Raw genomic sequence first — 17,436 nt, forward strand, 5'->3', positions numbered from 1 at the left:
GAGAAGAAAGAGGTGTACTAACAGTGTTTGGACAGAATATCCTGTCTGCTTCTTGTTCTATGGATAACCACAAAGAAGATAACAATGTACAATGTATTGATTATCAAAACTATCCTATTAATCAGCTGTGAACCTGTCTATTTATTTCTCAATAAAAAAGATCAATAATAAACAAAAAAAAAATAAAACATGGACTAATCATTTCTCCTACTATCAGTGCACTAGAGCTAGGCCACAGAAGAAAGCTAGAAGCTTAAAAATATTATTTATTGGGGGGCTGGGGAGATGGCTCAATGGAATAAGCGCTTCTCTGTCAAGTACAAGGGCCTGATTTCAATCCTGGGTTCTGCAAAAAAAAATTATTTATCTATGTATTTGGTATAGGGTCTCGCTATGCAGCTTGGACTCGTAGTTATTCTCCTGTCTCAACCTCCCCAGTGCTGGGATTACAGGCTTGAGACACTACACTGGGTCTTGGTGGCTGTCATAGCATGCATTATGGGGGATTGAACCCAGGTCTTTGTGCTTGCTAGGCAGCTTAGATCGCCAAGCTATCTCCCCAGCCTGAAAGCTAGAAGTTTCAGCTCTGAGAAAAACAGGTTTCAGAAACTCAATCTTAGGTAGTGTGTTGACTACTCAGTGAATTACAGTGTCAACCTTAGGATGAGGGGCTTCCTTAGCGAGTCCAGCCAAGTGCCTACATGGTCTCAGATAAACCACACTATCCCTCGTCCCACTGCTTCCTGCCCTCCACATTTCAGGTAGGAGAAAGTGTGTTGAAGAGACCGAGAGAAGGAAAAGAAGTCACAAAAGACAAGCTTGAAGGGGCTGATTCGGAGAAGGAAGTACGGCATCTTAAGGTGGCGCTGGATGTGTGGCACAGTAACTCCATGCTAAGTGCTTGCTTAGCAAGTGCAAGGCCCAGGTTTGATACCCAGAACTGAAGAAAAAAAGATAGTGATGGGCAGTGGGGCAGAGGGAGGTAAGGAGAGTCCTTTACGCACTGACTGTGACAATCAAGCAACTCTTACATGCACATCTCCGAAGAAGCTCCTGGGGATGTACATCTGTACCCCAGCGAGTTAGGGCACCCAGAAGTGGTTTAGCATAGCACAGGGAGCTACTTCTTGTTCTTCACCCATGTTAACCTTGAATTCCTGACTAGCAGTGTAGGTGACACCAAGGCTGGAAATCCATCACTCTTCCTGGGGCTGCTTCCTCCTGTGCTCTCTGATGGATCCCTAGCCTGCCGATCACATATTGTGTGTTAAATCTACTCAAGGTTGGATCTGGCCTGTACCCTTCCTTCTCTTCCCTTCCTCACTCGTCCAGGCCCAGCTCACCACTGCAGATGGCACCCACTGACCACTGTCCTCTCCTGCTGATTCTCGATTCATATTTAGAATCCTTTACTCCAGGCAACGACTATAAAATTTAGGAGACTTGGCAAGCGAGGTAAAACTCCATTTGCAGTTTTAGGATCTAGCCCATTATGAGCCCCACTGTTGGTTTGGCAAATAAAATTACGATCAACTTGCAATTCAGATATTCTATTTATTTTATTTTTCATGTTACTGCTGTGAGGAAAATGTATGACCTGAACTTTGTACCTGTGTCTGAAGGTCTTGAGCTTCCTGGCACAGGTCTTCCAGTTGGGTCGTGCAGGTTTTTAGCTCTTCAACCATAGAGTATCTGAAGTTGCACACACTCACACAGGGCAGAATGCTCATACTTGCAGCAATCTATATAGAAAAGGGAAAGCTAACTAGTAACCGTGCACACTCGTGCTAATGTAAGTAGCAAAACATGTCTTCACACGCACTTTTCTGAACTACCTTCTTGGTAAGCCTTTTTGCTTATCTCATTATTTGCAAGAAAAACACCTTAACTATTTCAGGCAGCTTTGAAAAGCCAAGACAGGCTATGTTTAGACACCTGAAGATTCATTCAGGGATGAGAATCAGGGGCAAGAAACTCACGATTGAAGAATAAAGTAAAATCACTAATCATTCAACTTAATAGCAGACATGTCCACATTACAAGGTTATCGGTCTACTGATGCATTTATTTGCTGACTATATATGTACTAGTTCCTCCTTGGTGCTTGGTATAGATAGTTCTTAGAATGACAAGCAAGTCACATGTAGGGATAATTTACATCTTGATTTGGAATTGAGAAGCCAAATAAGCATTGGAATAGAGCCGTGCTTTCAGAAGGGAATGATCCAGAGCTAATGTCTTCCTTAAGTTGGAAAAGTACATTAAGAGAAAGGGATGGTAGATGAGTTTGCCTGACAAAGAATTACAGGATGGTATTCGCCTCTTTCCAAGAGACCTGAATTCTGAGGAGCTGGATTCAACCTTCATTAGGCAAGTAAGGTTGTTGTAGGAGAAAAATTCCCTCCAGCCTGGCAAAATGGGAACTCATGGGTAGCCTCTGCCCTGGTGCCAAGAACACAGTGTTCTGCTCATCTGCTCCCTGTAGTGAGAAAGGTGGTATCAGCCAGCCTGAAGAGACCCTAGGATGGCCTGGTAATGTCCCCAGGAGGAAACAGGGATGACAGGTGCTACTGACACACAGCAGCATAAGACAGGGTCCACAGAATCTTGTGATGACTGATACGCAGCACCACACAGTTTTCAAAGTGCCTTAAAAAATGAACATATATTATTGTTCATTCTTTTACTCATTCAACAGTCACTGAGACCCGGACATCCCGCTGCTGTGCTACACACAATCACAGTCCAGGCAGACGTGGTCTTTCTTCTTAGACCTTCTAGTAAGAAGACAGACTGATAAACTGGTAGGTAGTGTAGGAGGACCCAGGATGAGCACAGGGTTCCGTGGAAGCAGAGCGGTGCCTCATGCAGGTTCCCAGGATGAAGACAAAGCGTAGGCCAGGCCCAGAGCCCACCTGGCACCTACACTTTCTGAACAAGAGCGTTACATACTGCAGAGGGCATGTGTGGATTTAACGCACGCTTACTGGAGCCAAAGACAGGGTGCTCCCCTCGGCGCAGATGCACACTGACCTGGGGCTCCACAGCCTGAGGCAGAGGCAGCTGCAGTCTTGACACCAGCTCACGACGAAGATACTGCCATTTGTCACCGCTCTGGCCCTGCGACGTAAGCATGGAGTCTAGGGCTTCATTCTCAGAGTCAGATGCTTTGATACTTTTGAGGAAGAAAAAACCAGTAAAACGAACCAGCAACAGACAATTTTTAAAATTACATTTAGATGACATTTTACGAACAGCTTTTTTTTTTGGTGTGGTACCAGGGGATCGAACTCAGGACCTTGCGCTTGCCAAGCAGGCGCTTATGCTGCTGAGCTATATCCCCTGCCCACGAATAGCTTTTAAAGAAATTTCATTCTCCCAAACATAAATCTAGGGGGCCTGCCCAGTAGCTCAGGTGTTTACGTGTCTGCTTAAGCAAAGCCTTCAAGCTCAAGCTTCTGTGGTTCGAACCCAGACAGTCACTACAAACCAGAAATGCCCTAAAGGCATTTAGAGCCTACAAAAAAGAACAAAAAAACCCCAAAAAACCCCCAAAAAACAAACATAAATCTACTGAATGCCCAACTATTTTTTATAATGTTTTACCTTATAGATGATCCCTGAGTTGTATCTTTATCCTGCTGGCAATACTGTGGCCATGTTTTCTTAGCATTAAATTCTATGAATTTGATTAAATCTTTCTGTTCCATTGGCTTTAACTCCAGAACCTATAATTAAGATTCAAATGACTGAGTTAATCCAGTTTTTCAATTAATACCTGAAGATTTTTTTCTGTTGAAATAATTTCATTTTGAACTATCTCTTAAACCATTACTTACTATTCTTCTTTCTTGTTTATCCTTAACTTTTTAAAAAGAGTACCAAGTAGTTTTTTGGCTTTTTTTTAGTACTGAGGATTGAACTCAGGACCTTACTCTGGCCAGGCAGGCCCTTATGCCACTGAGCTATCTCCCCAGCCTGAGCGTACAAAGTATTAAAACAGAAAAATTACAAATGATATAGAATTTCACTATACAAAACATGAATTTCACAGAATTTGTCATCCTGCACAGTGTTGCTTAACTTTTATTTCTCAAAAGTCCACTTCAAACAGTCAAAGAATAGTCAACTGTTAGGCTAAGTTACAGGTATGATTAAAAACATCAATAAAAACACAGCAGTAGTTGGAGACAATAGGCATGGCAGTGTTGTAGTTACAGATTAAGCCTTACGGTCGCCCTGGAGGTGTCCGCTTAGTTTGATACAGCATACAACCTAGAGCTCGCGTCCCCAGTGGCAGCTGATGGAAGCAAAGCAGCTCAGCGCTGCTGTGCACAGGGCCACCACCCCAGGTCATACCCACTTCCAGGAACAGGCGCAGAAACTCCAAGGGCAGGAGGTTTTGTTCTTTTGTCTTACAACTGTTGGGGGTCCACATTACCTGTTGCTGTGGGGCATCTTTCACTCTGTTAAACTGTGGCTTTTCAGCTATAACAGATTCCAGTTCTGACAAGTGAAGGGGCTGGAGAACTTCTTGATGTTCTGAAGGTTGCTTGAGAACGGCAGGAAGCTGTTCAACAACCGCAACAAAAATGTCAACATGGCAGAATATATAAAAAGACCTACCTTATCTCAATTCTACGAGTGGGAAAAGTTCAGGCAATAAGCGTGACAGTGTCGTAGTTACAGGCTTTACTTTATAACCAGTTGGGAGTTATAAAACGCCTGTAAAATTCCTCCCTTTCTTATGAAGTAACAGTATGTGCTGTATAGCACGTGCATATTAATACACTGTGATGTAACGTACTAATGTCCTTAGAATGACGTCAAAGATCACTCCAGTTGATAAGGTGATCACTTTATTTTTCTCAACCTAATTCACCTCATGAATTACTAAAAGCCATAAAATCATTGCCTTTTCTTTAGAACAAAGTAAAAAAGAAATCTAAGAGGGCAACAAATATATTATGATTTCAAACTAAAAATCTGCCTCATCTAATGTTTAAAGACTTTCAAAAAACCCTCAGAAAACAGTAGGCTGAAAGAGAAACCACATGGCTTATGTATTTCTAGCCAGTCTATGAATATGTCTCCATGTAGGAACCACCTAAGTTTGGAGACAAGTATTATGTACGTTTTACGGCTAAGATGCACATTTCCAAGCATGTACGTACGTACGTACGTATGTATGAGACAGGGCCTTGCTATATAGCCTAGGCTAGCCTTAAACTCCTACCTCAGCCTCCCAAGTGCTAGGATTATAGGTTTGCACCACCACGTTCACTCATATTTGTGCTTATGAACACAAGATACTTTCAAAAATCACAAGAACACTTATCACCATATAACAATCTGATCAGCGTATGTAAATAATTGTTCATGAATAACAAGAGTGCCCTAGCAACAGGTTTGTTTTTGCTAATGTCAAATATTAATCTTACTTAAAAATGCTTTGTTTTCCAGACAGTTGGAGTTACGAAACTCCTGTAAAATACCTCCCTCTCTTAGGAAGAAGCCTCACAAAGAACGCATTAGAATAAAAACATTCAGCCCTACTAAGCCAGCCTAAATCAAGCCACCACCAGCAACCTAGATGAGAAGCCCAGACAGCAAAAGGAAATAAAAACGGGCACAGCCAGCGGGCCCCACCCTGACAGCGAGCGTGAGGACTTGCCACCGCCCTCGGCACAGCTCCCCGTAGCTGGCTCGCCCGCCCTCCCAGGCTCTCTTCTGGCTGGCTGGAGCACGCCGTACGTGGGGCTACTTGTGGCCGTAGTTCACCTGGTCCTCGCTGTACTTCTCCTGAAGCATCATCTGGACTTTTTCCAAGTTGCACTTCACAGTTTTGAGTTTCAGAGAAAGAACTTCAGCTTCGTGCTGGGTTGCGCCACCATCTCCCAGGCCCTGCTCTTTGCAAGTCTCTAACAGCGAGGCAACCTTGTGCTCGATCTCTGTCAGCATGGCCTAGGAAACAACGGCGTGTAGTCAGTCCCAAGGCAGGTCATCTTTAAGAATTTCTTTCCAACATTCAGCACTGGTGACTGAACCTAAAGAGCTCTAGCTGGTGCAGGGCATGTGTTCTACCTCTGGGGGGCACGCCCTGCCCAGCGTGGTTCCTGCACAAGTGATGCTCCCAGAAGGAGAGAGTTACTCTCTCTAATGGCCTCAGAAATACGGGACAGAAGGCACCCTGGACAAGCAAAAGCTCCCACACAACTCCTGTGCTTTTCAACATGGATGCAACCTCTGCAACAAAAATCTGTAATCTAAAATAACTGACTCAAACATCAGTTCAGAAAGCTGCTGCTGAATGCACCCGGCAGAGCACCGTGGTTAGGAACATGCCCAGGATGATCTGAGCCTGGGGACCATGCCCACCACTTAGAACCTGAGCACACGCAGACGCCTTGCTTTCTATGTGCCTGACCTGCTGGCCTGTGAAATGGGGATATAACTGAATTTCCTACCTCTGGTTAGTGTGAGGAGTTAATGAGTCAAATCCAGGTATTCTAACTTTAACCCACATAATCTGGATTTAACCAGTTAAAACTATGTACATAGTCAGGTGCTTAAAAAGCATTAAGCACAAGATTAAGTGAAGAATGTTGACTATTCTTGTTATCTGAGTATTTGTCCAGTATGAATTAAAAAAAGGGCGGGGGGGGGGGGAGAAAGAATTCTAAGGCCCGGGAGATAGCTCAGCAGCATATGTGCCTGTCTGGCAAACACAAGGTCCTGAGTTCAATCCCTGGTAGGTACCAAAAAAAAAAAAAAAAAAAAAAAAAAAGAAGAAGAAAGAAAGAAAGAAAGAATGAATGAATTCCACATAGCTATTTAAAAATTCTTTTCCTTGTTTTTTTTCTTTTCTTTCCCAAGCCAAGTAAACCTCTAAATATCAGAACACCCCAGAAGAAATAACTTGGAACGTAAAACACTTAGTCACCGATACAAGTGGCCAATTTATACAGAGGTCTAAAAATAAGCCAGCTGGCTCAAGTGTGTCTCAAGCTAAGTCATGGTCACTGTATCCCTCCTCCACGGGTCAAGTTTGCCCTCTCCTGGGGCCCAGGAGACCGCAGGGTTGTGCCAATGGCTGGGCACACAGTTGGCAGCAGCAGAATGCTTGCATTTCAGCACTGTGATCATGGGCACTGACACTCTGGGTGTGGCTTAAAACAAATTCAGGTCCTCGAGGAGCACTTAAAGAAAACATCTACCTTTAAAACACATTCTCAAATAATGTCTAACTCTTCATCCAAGGAAGCTGCTTACATCCTCTATGGATTCTTCTGAGCTTAACAATATGCATTCACACATTTAAGACTGGCTTTAAACAATACGTACTTTTCCACACTGGATTGCTTTATGTGTCTACACACCATGCTTCAAGATTCTCATTTTAATGGTAGCAGGCTGACATCCCGTGATTCATTTAGCAATTTCCCTCTTGGTACCACTTGAATGAGTTCACAGGGGGCCACAGAGGTGTCACTGTCGCACTGGGCACCTTGTGTGTGCCATGACAGGACCGCTGTGCAGGTACCACTGGTGGTCCAAGCAGGCAGGAATGTGGTAAGCGGCTTCTAGGTCTTCAGTTTGGGAGCCAATGCTGCCATAATTATTTTTCTCATTTCAAATTATTTTCAGAGGGGTAATAGCATAACTGGGTCAAAGATGATGGACATTTTATATGCTGACAACTGATCTTTCTAGACACTAAGCCAACTAGACAGAATTACTAGACTTTGGTGGACACATTTTTCTAGATTTTGTCACAGTGATACAGTTTTTGCTAATATAATATTGCAATAAGGGGTTAGCTGTTTTACCTCACGTTTTTAATAATCAAGGCTAAATATTTCTTACCAACTATTAAATTACCAAATCTAATTTTTACTCATCTGTTTTGCTCTATCCATTGGCCATTTTTCAAGAACAGCCTTTACTGACCACTTGCAGGCTTCTCATGTATTTCAACATGAAACTCTGTCACACTGTCACTGAGTGACCGGGGATAGCCCTTACGTGTTGGCTGCTATGCTGATTCTTCCTAGCAGGGCAGAACCATCAGTTCTGCTGCCACTAAATTCAAATTTAAATTTTTAAAAATTTATTTATGTATTTGGTACAGGGTCTCATTACGCAGCTTGGACTCATAGTGATCCTCTTGTCTCAGCCTCCCCGACGCTGGGATTACAGACGTGCACCATCACACCTGGTAAACTCAAATTTTTAATTGTATTTTGGGGCTTTAATGTAGCCCGAATAAGTGTACTTTCAAGCCTGCTTTGTATGGACCTCAAATCCACGCTGACATCTGCCAGCCAGGAGTAAGACAAACCCCAGTTCTAAACAGAGCCCAGTCTGCTGCCTGGGGAGCTCACAGACCAGGGGCTCTCCATCGGGCAGGGACATCACCAGACACCTCAGTTCCTTCTCCTCCTCCCCTCTGGGCCACAGCTCACTCCTGCCTGACACCCATGCTCGGCGAAGGCCTCCTGCTCAGAGGGATCCTTTCCCTCCTCGTTGTGACCCTGGCAAAGTGCTGCCCATGCAGTCCACTGGGCTCCCCTGCCTTTGCGCAACTCTGGAATCCCGACACTGGAAAGGTAGAAGTGGCGATGACGTGGTCTCCAGGGGTGCCTGTGGCCCAGCATGGGGCCTGCACGTCAGCAGACAGCAGGGTTGGCAGGTGTACCCTCAACACTGTAAGTACTTGGACTCAAGGCCTGGAACGCATCAGCTTCAGCCCTATCTGTGTTGCGCTGCGCTCATCTTTTTCGAAAGCCCTCCCTGGCCTTATCAGCCAGGCCAAAGGGCGGTGGTAGGATCTTAGCAAACTGATCGTCTAGAGTGACGACGGGGACAGACACGATGCACTGCCTGGGGAGGAAGTGGGCCCAGCCGCCTCTCCTCCAGCCCCCATGGCAGCTCTGGAAGTCGTAAGCCAGTCCGAGCCCAGGGGAGGAGAGGAGGCATAGCCCCCCAGTGAGGACAGCTACCCGAGCACAGGACGGCTAGAACTGCAGGAAGAGCTCCCCAAGGCTGGGGCAGGCTGTAGCACCCTGAGACCAGAGGACAGCTGCACCAGTGGCACAGAAGAAACAAGTCAGGAAAGCAGCGGTGTCAGCTCTGGCAACAGCTGGGGGACAGGCCTTGCGACTGGGACTCTCAATTATGCTGTAACAGTGTTGTCATTCCAGCCTCTCCCGGGGGAACCCGAGATCCCAACTTTCAGGCCAAACCCGGGCGCTTTACCCAGCATCTAAAGCCAAAGAAGTGGTGTCCTTGCTCCTCCCAAGCAAGATTAGGAGAGCGCTGGGTAAAACGTGGACTCAAGAGTGTCATGTGCACTCTGATGAACCAGGACACCCGGTTTCAGTTCTGATGAATGAATCTTCACAGCACTCACAACTACTGCTAAAGATAACAGCATTCACGGAGCTGCTTTTAGATGCTTTCCATATCAGAAACTGCTTTATACTTTGTCTCATTTAATCCTTCCAACTATGAGCTGACTTACTACACCATGCAAGGAAAATAAAGCAAGAAGTTAGCTTCTTCAGCCTCACAGCTAATGCGGCAGAACCGGATCTGGGTTGGACTCCAGATCTAGAGACCTTCTCTGCCACTGTTCTCCCGAGCGTGCCTCACCTAAAGCAGCTCAGAGAACTGCCCTGGGGGCTGCGAGTGGAGGCCAAGAGAAGCATCAGCCTGGGAGCACTAGAAAGACACCTTGTTGCTTTAAGAAAAAGTTGCCTTGCCCCAGCAGGGGACTGGAGAGGAGGCCGGGCATGAACCCTGGCCTGGCCTTACCTGGCACCCGACCAGCTCCTGCTCCACCACCTGCTGCATGTCTGCGTTTAACGTTTCCGGCTCAAATGCCACGCTGGCTTGCCGCAGCCATAGCTCCAGCTTGGCCACCTGGGTCTGGCAGACATGGAGGACGTCTCCAGGCCGCAGCTCGGCTTGTTCCACCGTGGGTCCCAAAGGTCTCTGCTCGTCAGCAAAGGCCAGAGCTGCAGGCTCGGCTGGAGGTGTGGCACCCTACAATAAAGCCACAGGTAAGCCACCGGTGAAAAGCCAGCCGTTCAAAGGCTTCACGCTGAGGCCTGCAAAGACCTGAGGAGCTGTAACGTTTCCCCCAGGTAGAAGGGACAGAACCAGGGCAGAAGAAGGAAGAAGAAAGGCAAAATTCACCTCCACACGCATAGCCACAGTCACGTGATCAGGTGGCACTGGTTTCCAAGCAGCTGATCGGAGCGTACACAGGTACAGTATTCCCAGGCACCGCAGAGCCAACAGGCTCACAGTTCAATATACTGAAGGCCCCAGAGGGAGGTGAGAGAGAGAGAGAGAGAGAGAGAGAGAGAGAGAGAGAGAGAGAGAGCGCTAAACACTGCAGGGGACCAGCCAGCTGGCACTTAAAGTTGTATGACACATGATTAAGCAAAGCATACCTTGCTGTAAGCTCTATTCAAACAGAAAAGTCCAAAACAATAAAAAGAGAAAGATCTTTACGTACTGGAGGGGACAGCCAAACATGCCCTGCATTTTTACCCTAACACCTTCTGTCAAGTGGCTAGGTGATAAAATTTTCTGACTTTTCTTTACACATACAATTCTTCCTCTACACTTCTACTAAAAATAGTTTGAGTCAAGTGATAAACTTCTGTGTAAGTAACCTGGAAACATTTTTTTTTTTCTATTCCTCAGAGAAAATCCTAAAATGATTTTCACCTTCTAGATATTTAAATAATACTGAGCTAAGGAGTAAGTATGTCAGGTACAACTGGAAGAAAGTATGAGGAATTCTTTCTACATTGAGATAACTGGGTTGCTTATCAGTATAATTTTGCTTAGCAAAATCTCACTGGACACCAAAAGAAAATATTCTAGTAATTACATATTAGGTATTTTCAATTCAAAGTTTTTAGATGATTTAATACTAGAATATCTTTGCCTCATACTATATCACTTAACCTTATCTGGAATAAGAAAAGAGTATACTGACCCTTTTAGTGGGATAAAGATTTATGCTGTACTCTACAAAAGCATTGGTTCCAATACTTCATTATGATTATGGTAAATTATAATGTTTTCTATAAAAGGCTTTATCAACAACTTGCTAGGACCTAACAAGGCGCAATTTGGGCCAGATGAAGAGCTCCTAATGGGCGGCTCAGAAGTGCACACTTCCTGCATTTGCGGTTCTCCTACGTAGGACGGATGCACAAAGCAACAGAATAAACAAGACGGGGAGGTGGGAACAAGCCCCGCGGGACTTGGAATGCCCTTCCTTCTCACACACACTGACTGAGCATTTTGGAAGCTTGTTCGGCCAAAGTGTCCCTGAGATATTTTTTTTTTTCCACCTGGCCATCTATTTACTCACATCTGTGTGTTCTTTTCCACAAAAATGCTCATTTCCCCTGACTTCATGATGTGTTTTAAGAATCACCCTGACAAGCACGATGGCACATGCCTGAAACCCTAGCACTCTGGGAAGCTGAGGGAGAAGGATCTCAATCTAAGCCCAGGCTTGGCAACTTAAGTGACATATCAAGACCTTAGGTTCTAAATTCAGAGGCAGAAAGATCTGGCCTTCAAACTTAACTTCGCTGCTCAGTGGCTACGTGGCCTTGGGCAGCTTATATAAATGCTCAGAGTAGACTGGCATAGTGCGGTGGACTAGGCACCTACTTATAAGGCAAGTGCAGGGACCAGGGTTCTATCCCCGGCACCATATGCTGCACCAGCCCCACTGGGCAGGCCACTGAGTCTGGACATGGTGGTGCAAGCCTATAATCCCAGCACCGGGGAGGCTAAAAACAGGAGGATCACTATGAGTCTGAGCTGTGTAGTGGGACTGTACCAAATACATTAAAAAAAAAAAAAAAAAAAAAAAAAAAAGCTCAGAGCTCCAACGCCCCATCTGTGGAGGGGAAGCAGCAGGAACGACCATACACAGGGCTGTGAGAGGCTCGGTGAGAGGCAATAGCTGCACAATCCTATGCCCAGCCCATTGTAAGTGGGCAGCAAATGTGTCTTCTATTCTTCACTCCCATCATCTGCTGCCAACATGGGCAGGACACTGACCCCAACTGCATATCACCCACCCTAAGACTGCCACACACTAAGCAGAATGCCTACCATAGCCACAGCACCACTGCAGATGTCAAAAATAACATATTAATTCTGGGAAGCAAAAATAACCCACTGAGCAGGTCAGCAACTTTCTTAGATCCCTGTGCAGCCAGTTAGAGTCGATCTCCGACTTCTGTCTACCTCGCTGGGCATCTATTGTTAGAGATGAAAAGGAGGGCAGTAAAGAGAAGAATAACAATTTGACAACTAGTCTTCTGCTCTAAGAACAGACAAAAGATTGGCGGAAAAACCACCTACATAAGTCTGGGAGAAGACATAAAACTCCTTAAAAAATTATTTTTTAAAGCAGTAAAAATCATGCCGATGTGTTTTTTGGAGCTACAACTATGGCACTTTATGGTCAGTTGAACACCAAAGCCAGCTTGGGAAACAGCGCCCTCTGAAGGCCCTTCTGGGAACCACGGGGCAGCTCTCAGGTATGGAAGGTGCAGGGGCGTTCCGGGATTGATTCCTTACTCTCCCTTTCGTTATCTGGAGTATCTTCTCTGGGCTCAGGTTTGCTCTTTTGTAAATGCTTGCTAGGCACTAAGAGACCACATGATTAAACAGAAAGCAAATAAAACTGCCTTTTAGAATAGGCCATGGACCAGTATTAGCTTATCTCCACTTTCACCGTCATGAGACGCTATACATAAGACTGCGGTAGACAGGGAAGGAGTACTTAGTGCTAACACGGGCTGGACAAGCAGATGGCAGCACACTGTTCCACGCCATGCCTGTTTCTTACACAAGTAACTGACAGCAAATCCTCCAGCTCTGCAGCTGAACAGCACATACTGCGAAGCTCACAGGGAGCAGTCACCTCGTGACAGGCAGGACCTACCTTTTCTGTCTGGCTGAGCCCCGGGGAGAATTCTGGGCCTTGCTTGGTGTCTGGTGAGTCTGGCACATGAGTCTGTGTCATGGAACTGTCACATGTGCTGATTTTCATCCTTGCCTCCTGTAAAGAAAGGAATCAGGGCTGGGGACATATGTAGCTCAGTGGCATAGCACTTGCCTGGCAAGCGCAAGGTCCTGAGTTCGAGTCCTGTACCGCATCCCACCAAAAGGAAAAAAAAAGGAATCAGAGATCTAAGAACAAAATGTTAGTTCCTCTTTGCCTCTTTCTGCTGGGAACAGTTGTGACAGCTAAGCTCAACTGGCGTGGGCATCTGTGTTCTATCCGTGCCTTCCCACCACGTTCTTCTGCTCTGGCGTGGACTGAATCCCCTTGAACTGGGAGCCAAAATAAACTTTTTTTTTTGGTACCAGAGGTTGAACTTGTGCTTGCCAGGCAGGCGCTGTGCCATTCAGCTATATCCTAAGCCCAATAAGCTACTTGTAAAATTATGGGCTTCAAGTATTATGTCTCAAAGGTGAGAAATCTGACTAATGCAACTGCTTTCAGAAACCAAGAACTGAACCAAGAACTAAAGACACAATGAGATGCAATTGGAAAGGCAGCCAGGGAGGTGGTTCAGCAGTACAGTGCCTCCCTGGCAGATGTAAGGTCCCAAGTTTGATTCCTGGTACAAAAAGAAAAGTAGAACAATGGAAAGGGATCATGAAAAATCTTGAACAGCAAGAAGCCTGCGTCTTATTTAGCAGCTAACAAGAATCCAGGCAGGATTTTAAGCTGGGGCCTAACATATGTTTTAGGAAAAGCCATCAGAATTTTGTATGTTAGGAAAAATAGCCAGAGGTTATATAACCAATGAGAAGCTACTCCAAAAGCTCAGGGGGGAATACCATCGCTCACCTCAGAGGATGACAGATATAACGGGAGGGGGTCAAGATGAAATAGGTACACCTGACCTCGGATTCCACACGGAAGGTAAGAAAGGAGATCACCTGAGGTGACTCGGACGCTCACGCGCTGAGACTCTGGGCAGGCACTGAGAAAGCCGAGGAAGAACAGGCTTGAAAGGAAGGGAAGTAAATGAGTTGGAGGTAAAAACAGTTCATCTAAGAAGAGACGTATGTGGGGGAGGGTAGAAGTGGGAAGCGGATTTCCGAGAAAAGGCAAGACGAGAGCGGATTCACGGGCACCAGGTGACCATGCGGGCCACGGCAGGAGAGGGAAGCCAAAGGGAGAGAACAGCTGGGAACTGCCTGCCTTCAGAGGAGGAGGGGAGGCAGACCCGGGGCAGGGCAGGAGCGGCAGGGAGGCGCGGCAGCAAAATCCAAGAAGCAAAGGCGAGCTGCATGTCAGGAGCAGAGAGATGGGCAACAGTGCCTCACGCCGCAGGGGCATCAGAGGCAACGGGAGGGCGCAAGGATGTCCGGAAGTCGAAGGCAGGTTAGCTGGAGGCAGAAACAAGGCAACAAAAGGGGCCTAGAGAGCACCAAGCAGCAGTGTTCAGTGGCAAATGAAAGAGGAAGTACAGCGACTGAGAGGGAAAACAGGATTACGAAAGTCAATTAAAAAAAAAAAAGTAAGTCAACTTATTTAAGTGCCACACAGGCCCAGTGCAGGTGATAAACACACAGAGGAGGTCAGGATCTGGCCTCTGTGGAACTGTGTCAAGTGTATGCATCAAACTGTGGTGAGCCATGACCGAGGTCCACAGAAAACAAAAAGAGAGCAATTTTCCTTGTCGGAGCTCAGGGGTTTGAGAGAAGGTGGACGTGGAGGTCTTTCCAGACAGGTGGGAAGTCTACAAGGAGAGTGGAGGAGGGGCTTCCATGGATGCCCCGCATTTTCTAAGAGTCACTCAGGAGGCGGGCTAGGTTCCCAAAGGATAGGTTTATTCAGATGGAGGAGGGGAGCAGGGAGGTAACTTGTGGGAGGGGAAACCTAAATACTTTGGGCAGAGGGAGGGACTCCTTGGAGCGGCAGAGACTGGAGCTGCAGGTACAGGCAGAGCATGGTGGCAACAATTAATGAAGGGGTGGCCTAAGAGTGGGCTGAGGGGGCAGGAGGTGGAGATGCAGATGTGTGGGCCGGGATGACAAGGGCACCTGGGACATTGCTCAGGGGCACAGGAAGGCTTTCTAAAGTGAGGCATCTGCCTGCCATTCCAGAGAACTGGTGACTTAGAATGGTGTAAGGAGCAACAAGACAGTCCACTAATTTCTCTTATACATTACTGTGTTTTAGTTGACGAAAATGAAATAAAACAAAAAGAAATTATTATGGTCAGCCATGGTAGCACATGCCTGTAATCCCAAATACTCGGGAGGCTGAGGCAGGATGACAGCTTGAGCCTAGGTGTTTGATCTTAGCAAGACCCCATTTCAAAATTTAAATGGGTGAGGAAGTAGCTCGGTGGAGCGTCTCTGGGTTTGATCCTCAGGTCACCCCAACCTTACCCATGTTAAATGCTTTGGTGAAATAGTGTGGCAAAGCCTTTAAGTGACACTTTGAGTTACCTACTTAGAATTGGGTACATAAGAGAAAAATAATGAGCAGAGCCTACTAAAAGCTGCTTTGTACCTGTGCAGGCACAACGGTGAGATGCATCAAACATTTGTAATATCCAAGACATGGAACCAACTTCCTTGTCTGCTGATGAAGAAAATGTAAGTGTGCACATGGACTGTTATTCAGCCTTGAACAAGAATTAAGTCCTGCCATTTGCAACAACATGGATAAATCTGAAGGAAGTGAAGTAAAACACACTGGGCACAGAAAGACAAAGACAGTTCCCACACCATGTCATTCACGTGTGAATTAAGCAATGTGAAGTAGGAGGTGGAATCATGGTTACCAGGCACTGTGAGAGGAGGACTCCAGACTGACAGGAAGAGTAAGCTGATAGCTACTGTACAACTAGACGACCGTAATTCCTAACAATGTGTTTAAAAGCTACTGAGCACGTAGACTTCACTATGCATACCGTAACCCGCATGCTCCTTAGCCTCATTACCCATCCCACAGCGAGTGTGTATCTCAAGGCATCATGGTAGAAACCACACCAGCATAGTCTGTATTTGCTTACAGCAAATAAAATTCAACCGGAGCCATTTCCTGCCCTAAGCATTCTGTCAAACTTCTCTTTCACTTATATCCCTCCCTGTTGAGACACAGACTAGTAATTTAAGGTGCTGAACAAAAGACGCCCCCCAAGAGGAAAAAGGCTCAGCAAGTCCAGGCAACCAGGTACCCCCGCTGCGCCCCTCGGGCTCAGTTACCTGGATGACAGTGTCAGAGGATGAGGCCGCCTCCTCTTCCTCCAGGTCCTTGTCCTGCTCCCAGAGTACAGCCCGGGACTCTGAAGACAGCCTGGTTTCCTCGTGTCCATCCTAGGAAAGGACACCGGTCAGCGGAGAGCAGGGAGTCCCCAGCAGATACAGGCATCAGGCTATCTGACCACAGGCCTTAGGCCCCCGCTGCCCTATATCCCACCCATTTCCTTTGCTAACGAAATCAGAGAAAATGCAATAAATACAAGGAAGACAATGAGAGTTGCGGAGGTAGCTCAGTGGTACTGGGCTCACCTAGCACAGGCAAGGGGTTCTGTCCTGAGCATTGCCAAGTAAACAAATGAATAAAGCCACAATGAGATAGTACCTGATACCTGTAAGGATGCTTTTATCAAAAGATGAAAAACAAGTATTGGTGAGTGGCTGGGGAGATAGCTCAGCAGTCTAAGCGCCTGCTTGGCAAGCACAAAGACCTGGGTTTGGGCCCCAGCACCACACATGCTGTGCCGACCCCGGAACCCCAGGCATGCCATACATGGTAGCATATGCCTATAATCCCAGTGCTGGAGAGTCTGAGACAGGAGGATCATTATGGGTCCAACCTGCATAGTGGGACCCTGTACCAAATAAATGAATGAATGAATGATTTTTTTTTTAAAAAGCAAGTATTGGTGAGACAAAAGTGACCCTGGATACTGTTGCGGAATTGCAGATTAGTTGCCAAACGGAAAGGAGTGTGAAGGCTGCTCAGCCAAGGTACAGAATCAACTCCTGTCCACTAATGAACAAATAAAATGTGGTTCATACACAGAATGGATTACTCTTCGGTGATTAAAAAGGACACCTTGGGGCGGGGATATAGCTCAGTGGCACAGTGCCTGCCTGGCAAGCCCAAGGTTCTGAGTTCAATTCCTAGTACCAATAAAAAAGAAAAAAAAAAAAAAAGAAAAAGAAAAAGGACACCTTGTCATCTGTGACAGGGCACATGGCCAGGAGGACATCAGAGCAAGTGAAACAAAGCAAGTGGGCACAGAGAGACGAACACCGTCTGATCTTGCTTCCATGTGGACTGGGAAATCCTGAACTTGGAGAAACACAGAGCAGAACCCTGGTTAGCAGGCGCTGTGTCGGGGCGGGGAAGAC

At 46.3% G+C, this 17,436-nt stretch overlaps 1 protein-coding gene and 1 long non-coding RNA gene across 4 annotated transcripts in view; one reads left to right on the forward strand and one right to left on the reverse strand.

Moving 5' to 3' along the window:
• The window catches only part of Syne2 (spectrin repeat containing nuclear envelope protein 2), a 225,010-nt gene that overhangs the window by 90,323 nt on the left and 117,251 nt on the right, over positions 1–17,436 (reverse strand). For 2 of the 3 annotated variants that reach the window (XM_023702960.1, XM_023702961.1), the window contains 8 exons: positions 16,282–16,392; positions 12,992–13,108; positions 9,817–10,047; positions 5,782–5,964; positions 4,442–4,570; positions 3,607–3,728; positions 3,034–3,175; positions 1,611–1,742 (listed from right to left, as the gene is read on the reverse strand). In XM_023702960.1, the coding sequence (XP_023558728.1) occupies positions 1,611–1,742; positions 3,034–3,175; positions 3,607–3,728; positions 4,442–4,570; positions 5,782–5,964; positions 9,817–10,047; positions 12,992–13,108; positions 16,282–16,392 (1,167 nt within the window). Of the gene's footprint in view, positions 1–1,610; positions 1,743–3,033; positions 3,176–3,606; positions 3,729–4,441; positions 4,571–5,781; positions 5,965–9,816; positions 10,048–10,200; positions 10,260–12,991; positions 13,109–16,281; positions 16,393–17,436 lie in introns of those variants that run through there. The other variant, XM_023702964.1, reaches the window with a different exon arrangement.
• On the forward strand, positions 9,973–16,273 carry LOC111813072. Its single transcript, XR_002818406.1, has 3 exons — positions 9,973–10,064; positions 10,149–10,272; positions 15,592–16,273. It is a non-coding gene; the product is annotated as an uncharacterized LOC111813072 (long non-coding RNA).

This window comes from Octodon degus, unplaced genomic scaffold, assembly GCF_000260255.1.
Source record: "Octodon degus isolate 3935 unplaced genomic scaffold, OctDeg1.0 scaffold00007, whole genome shotgun sequence".
Lineage (NCBI taxonomy): Eukaryota > Metazoa > Chordata > Mammalia > Rodentia > Octodontidae > Octodon > Octodon degus.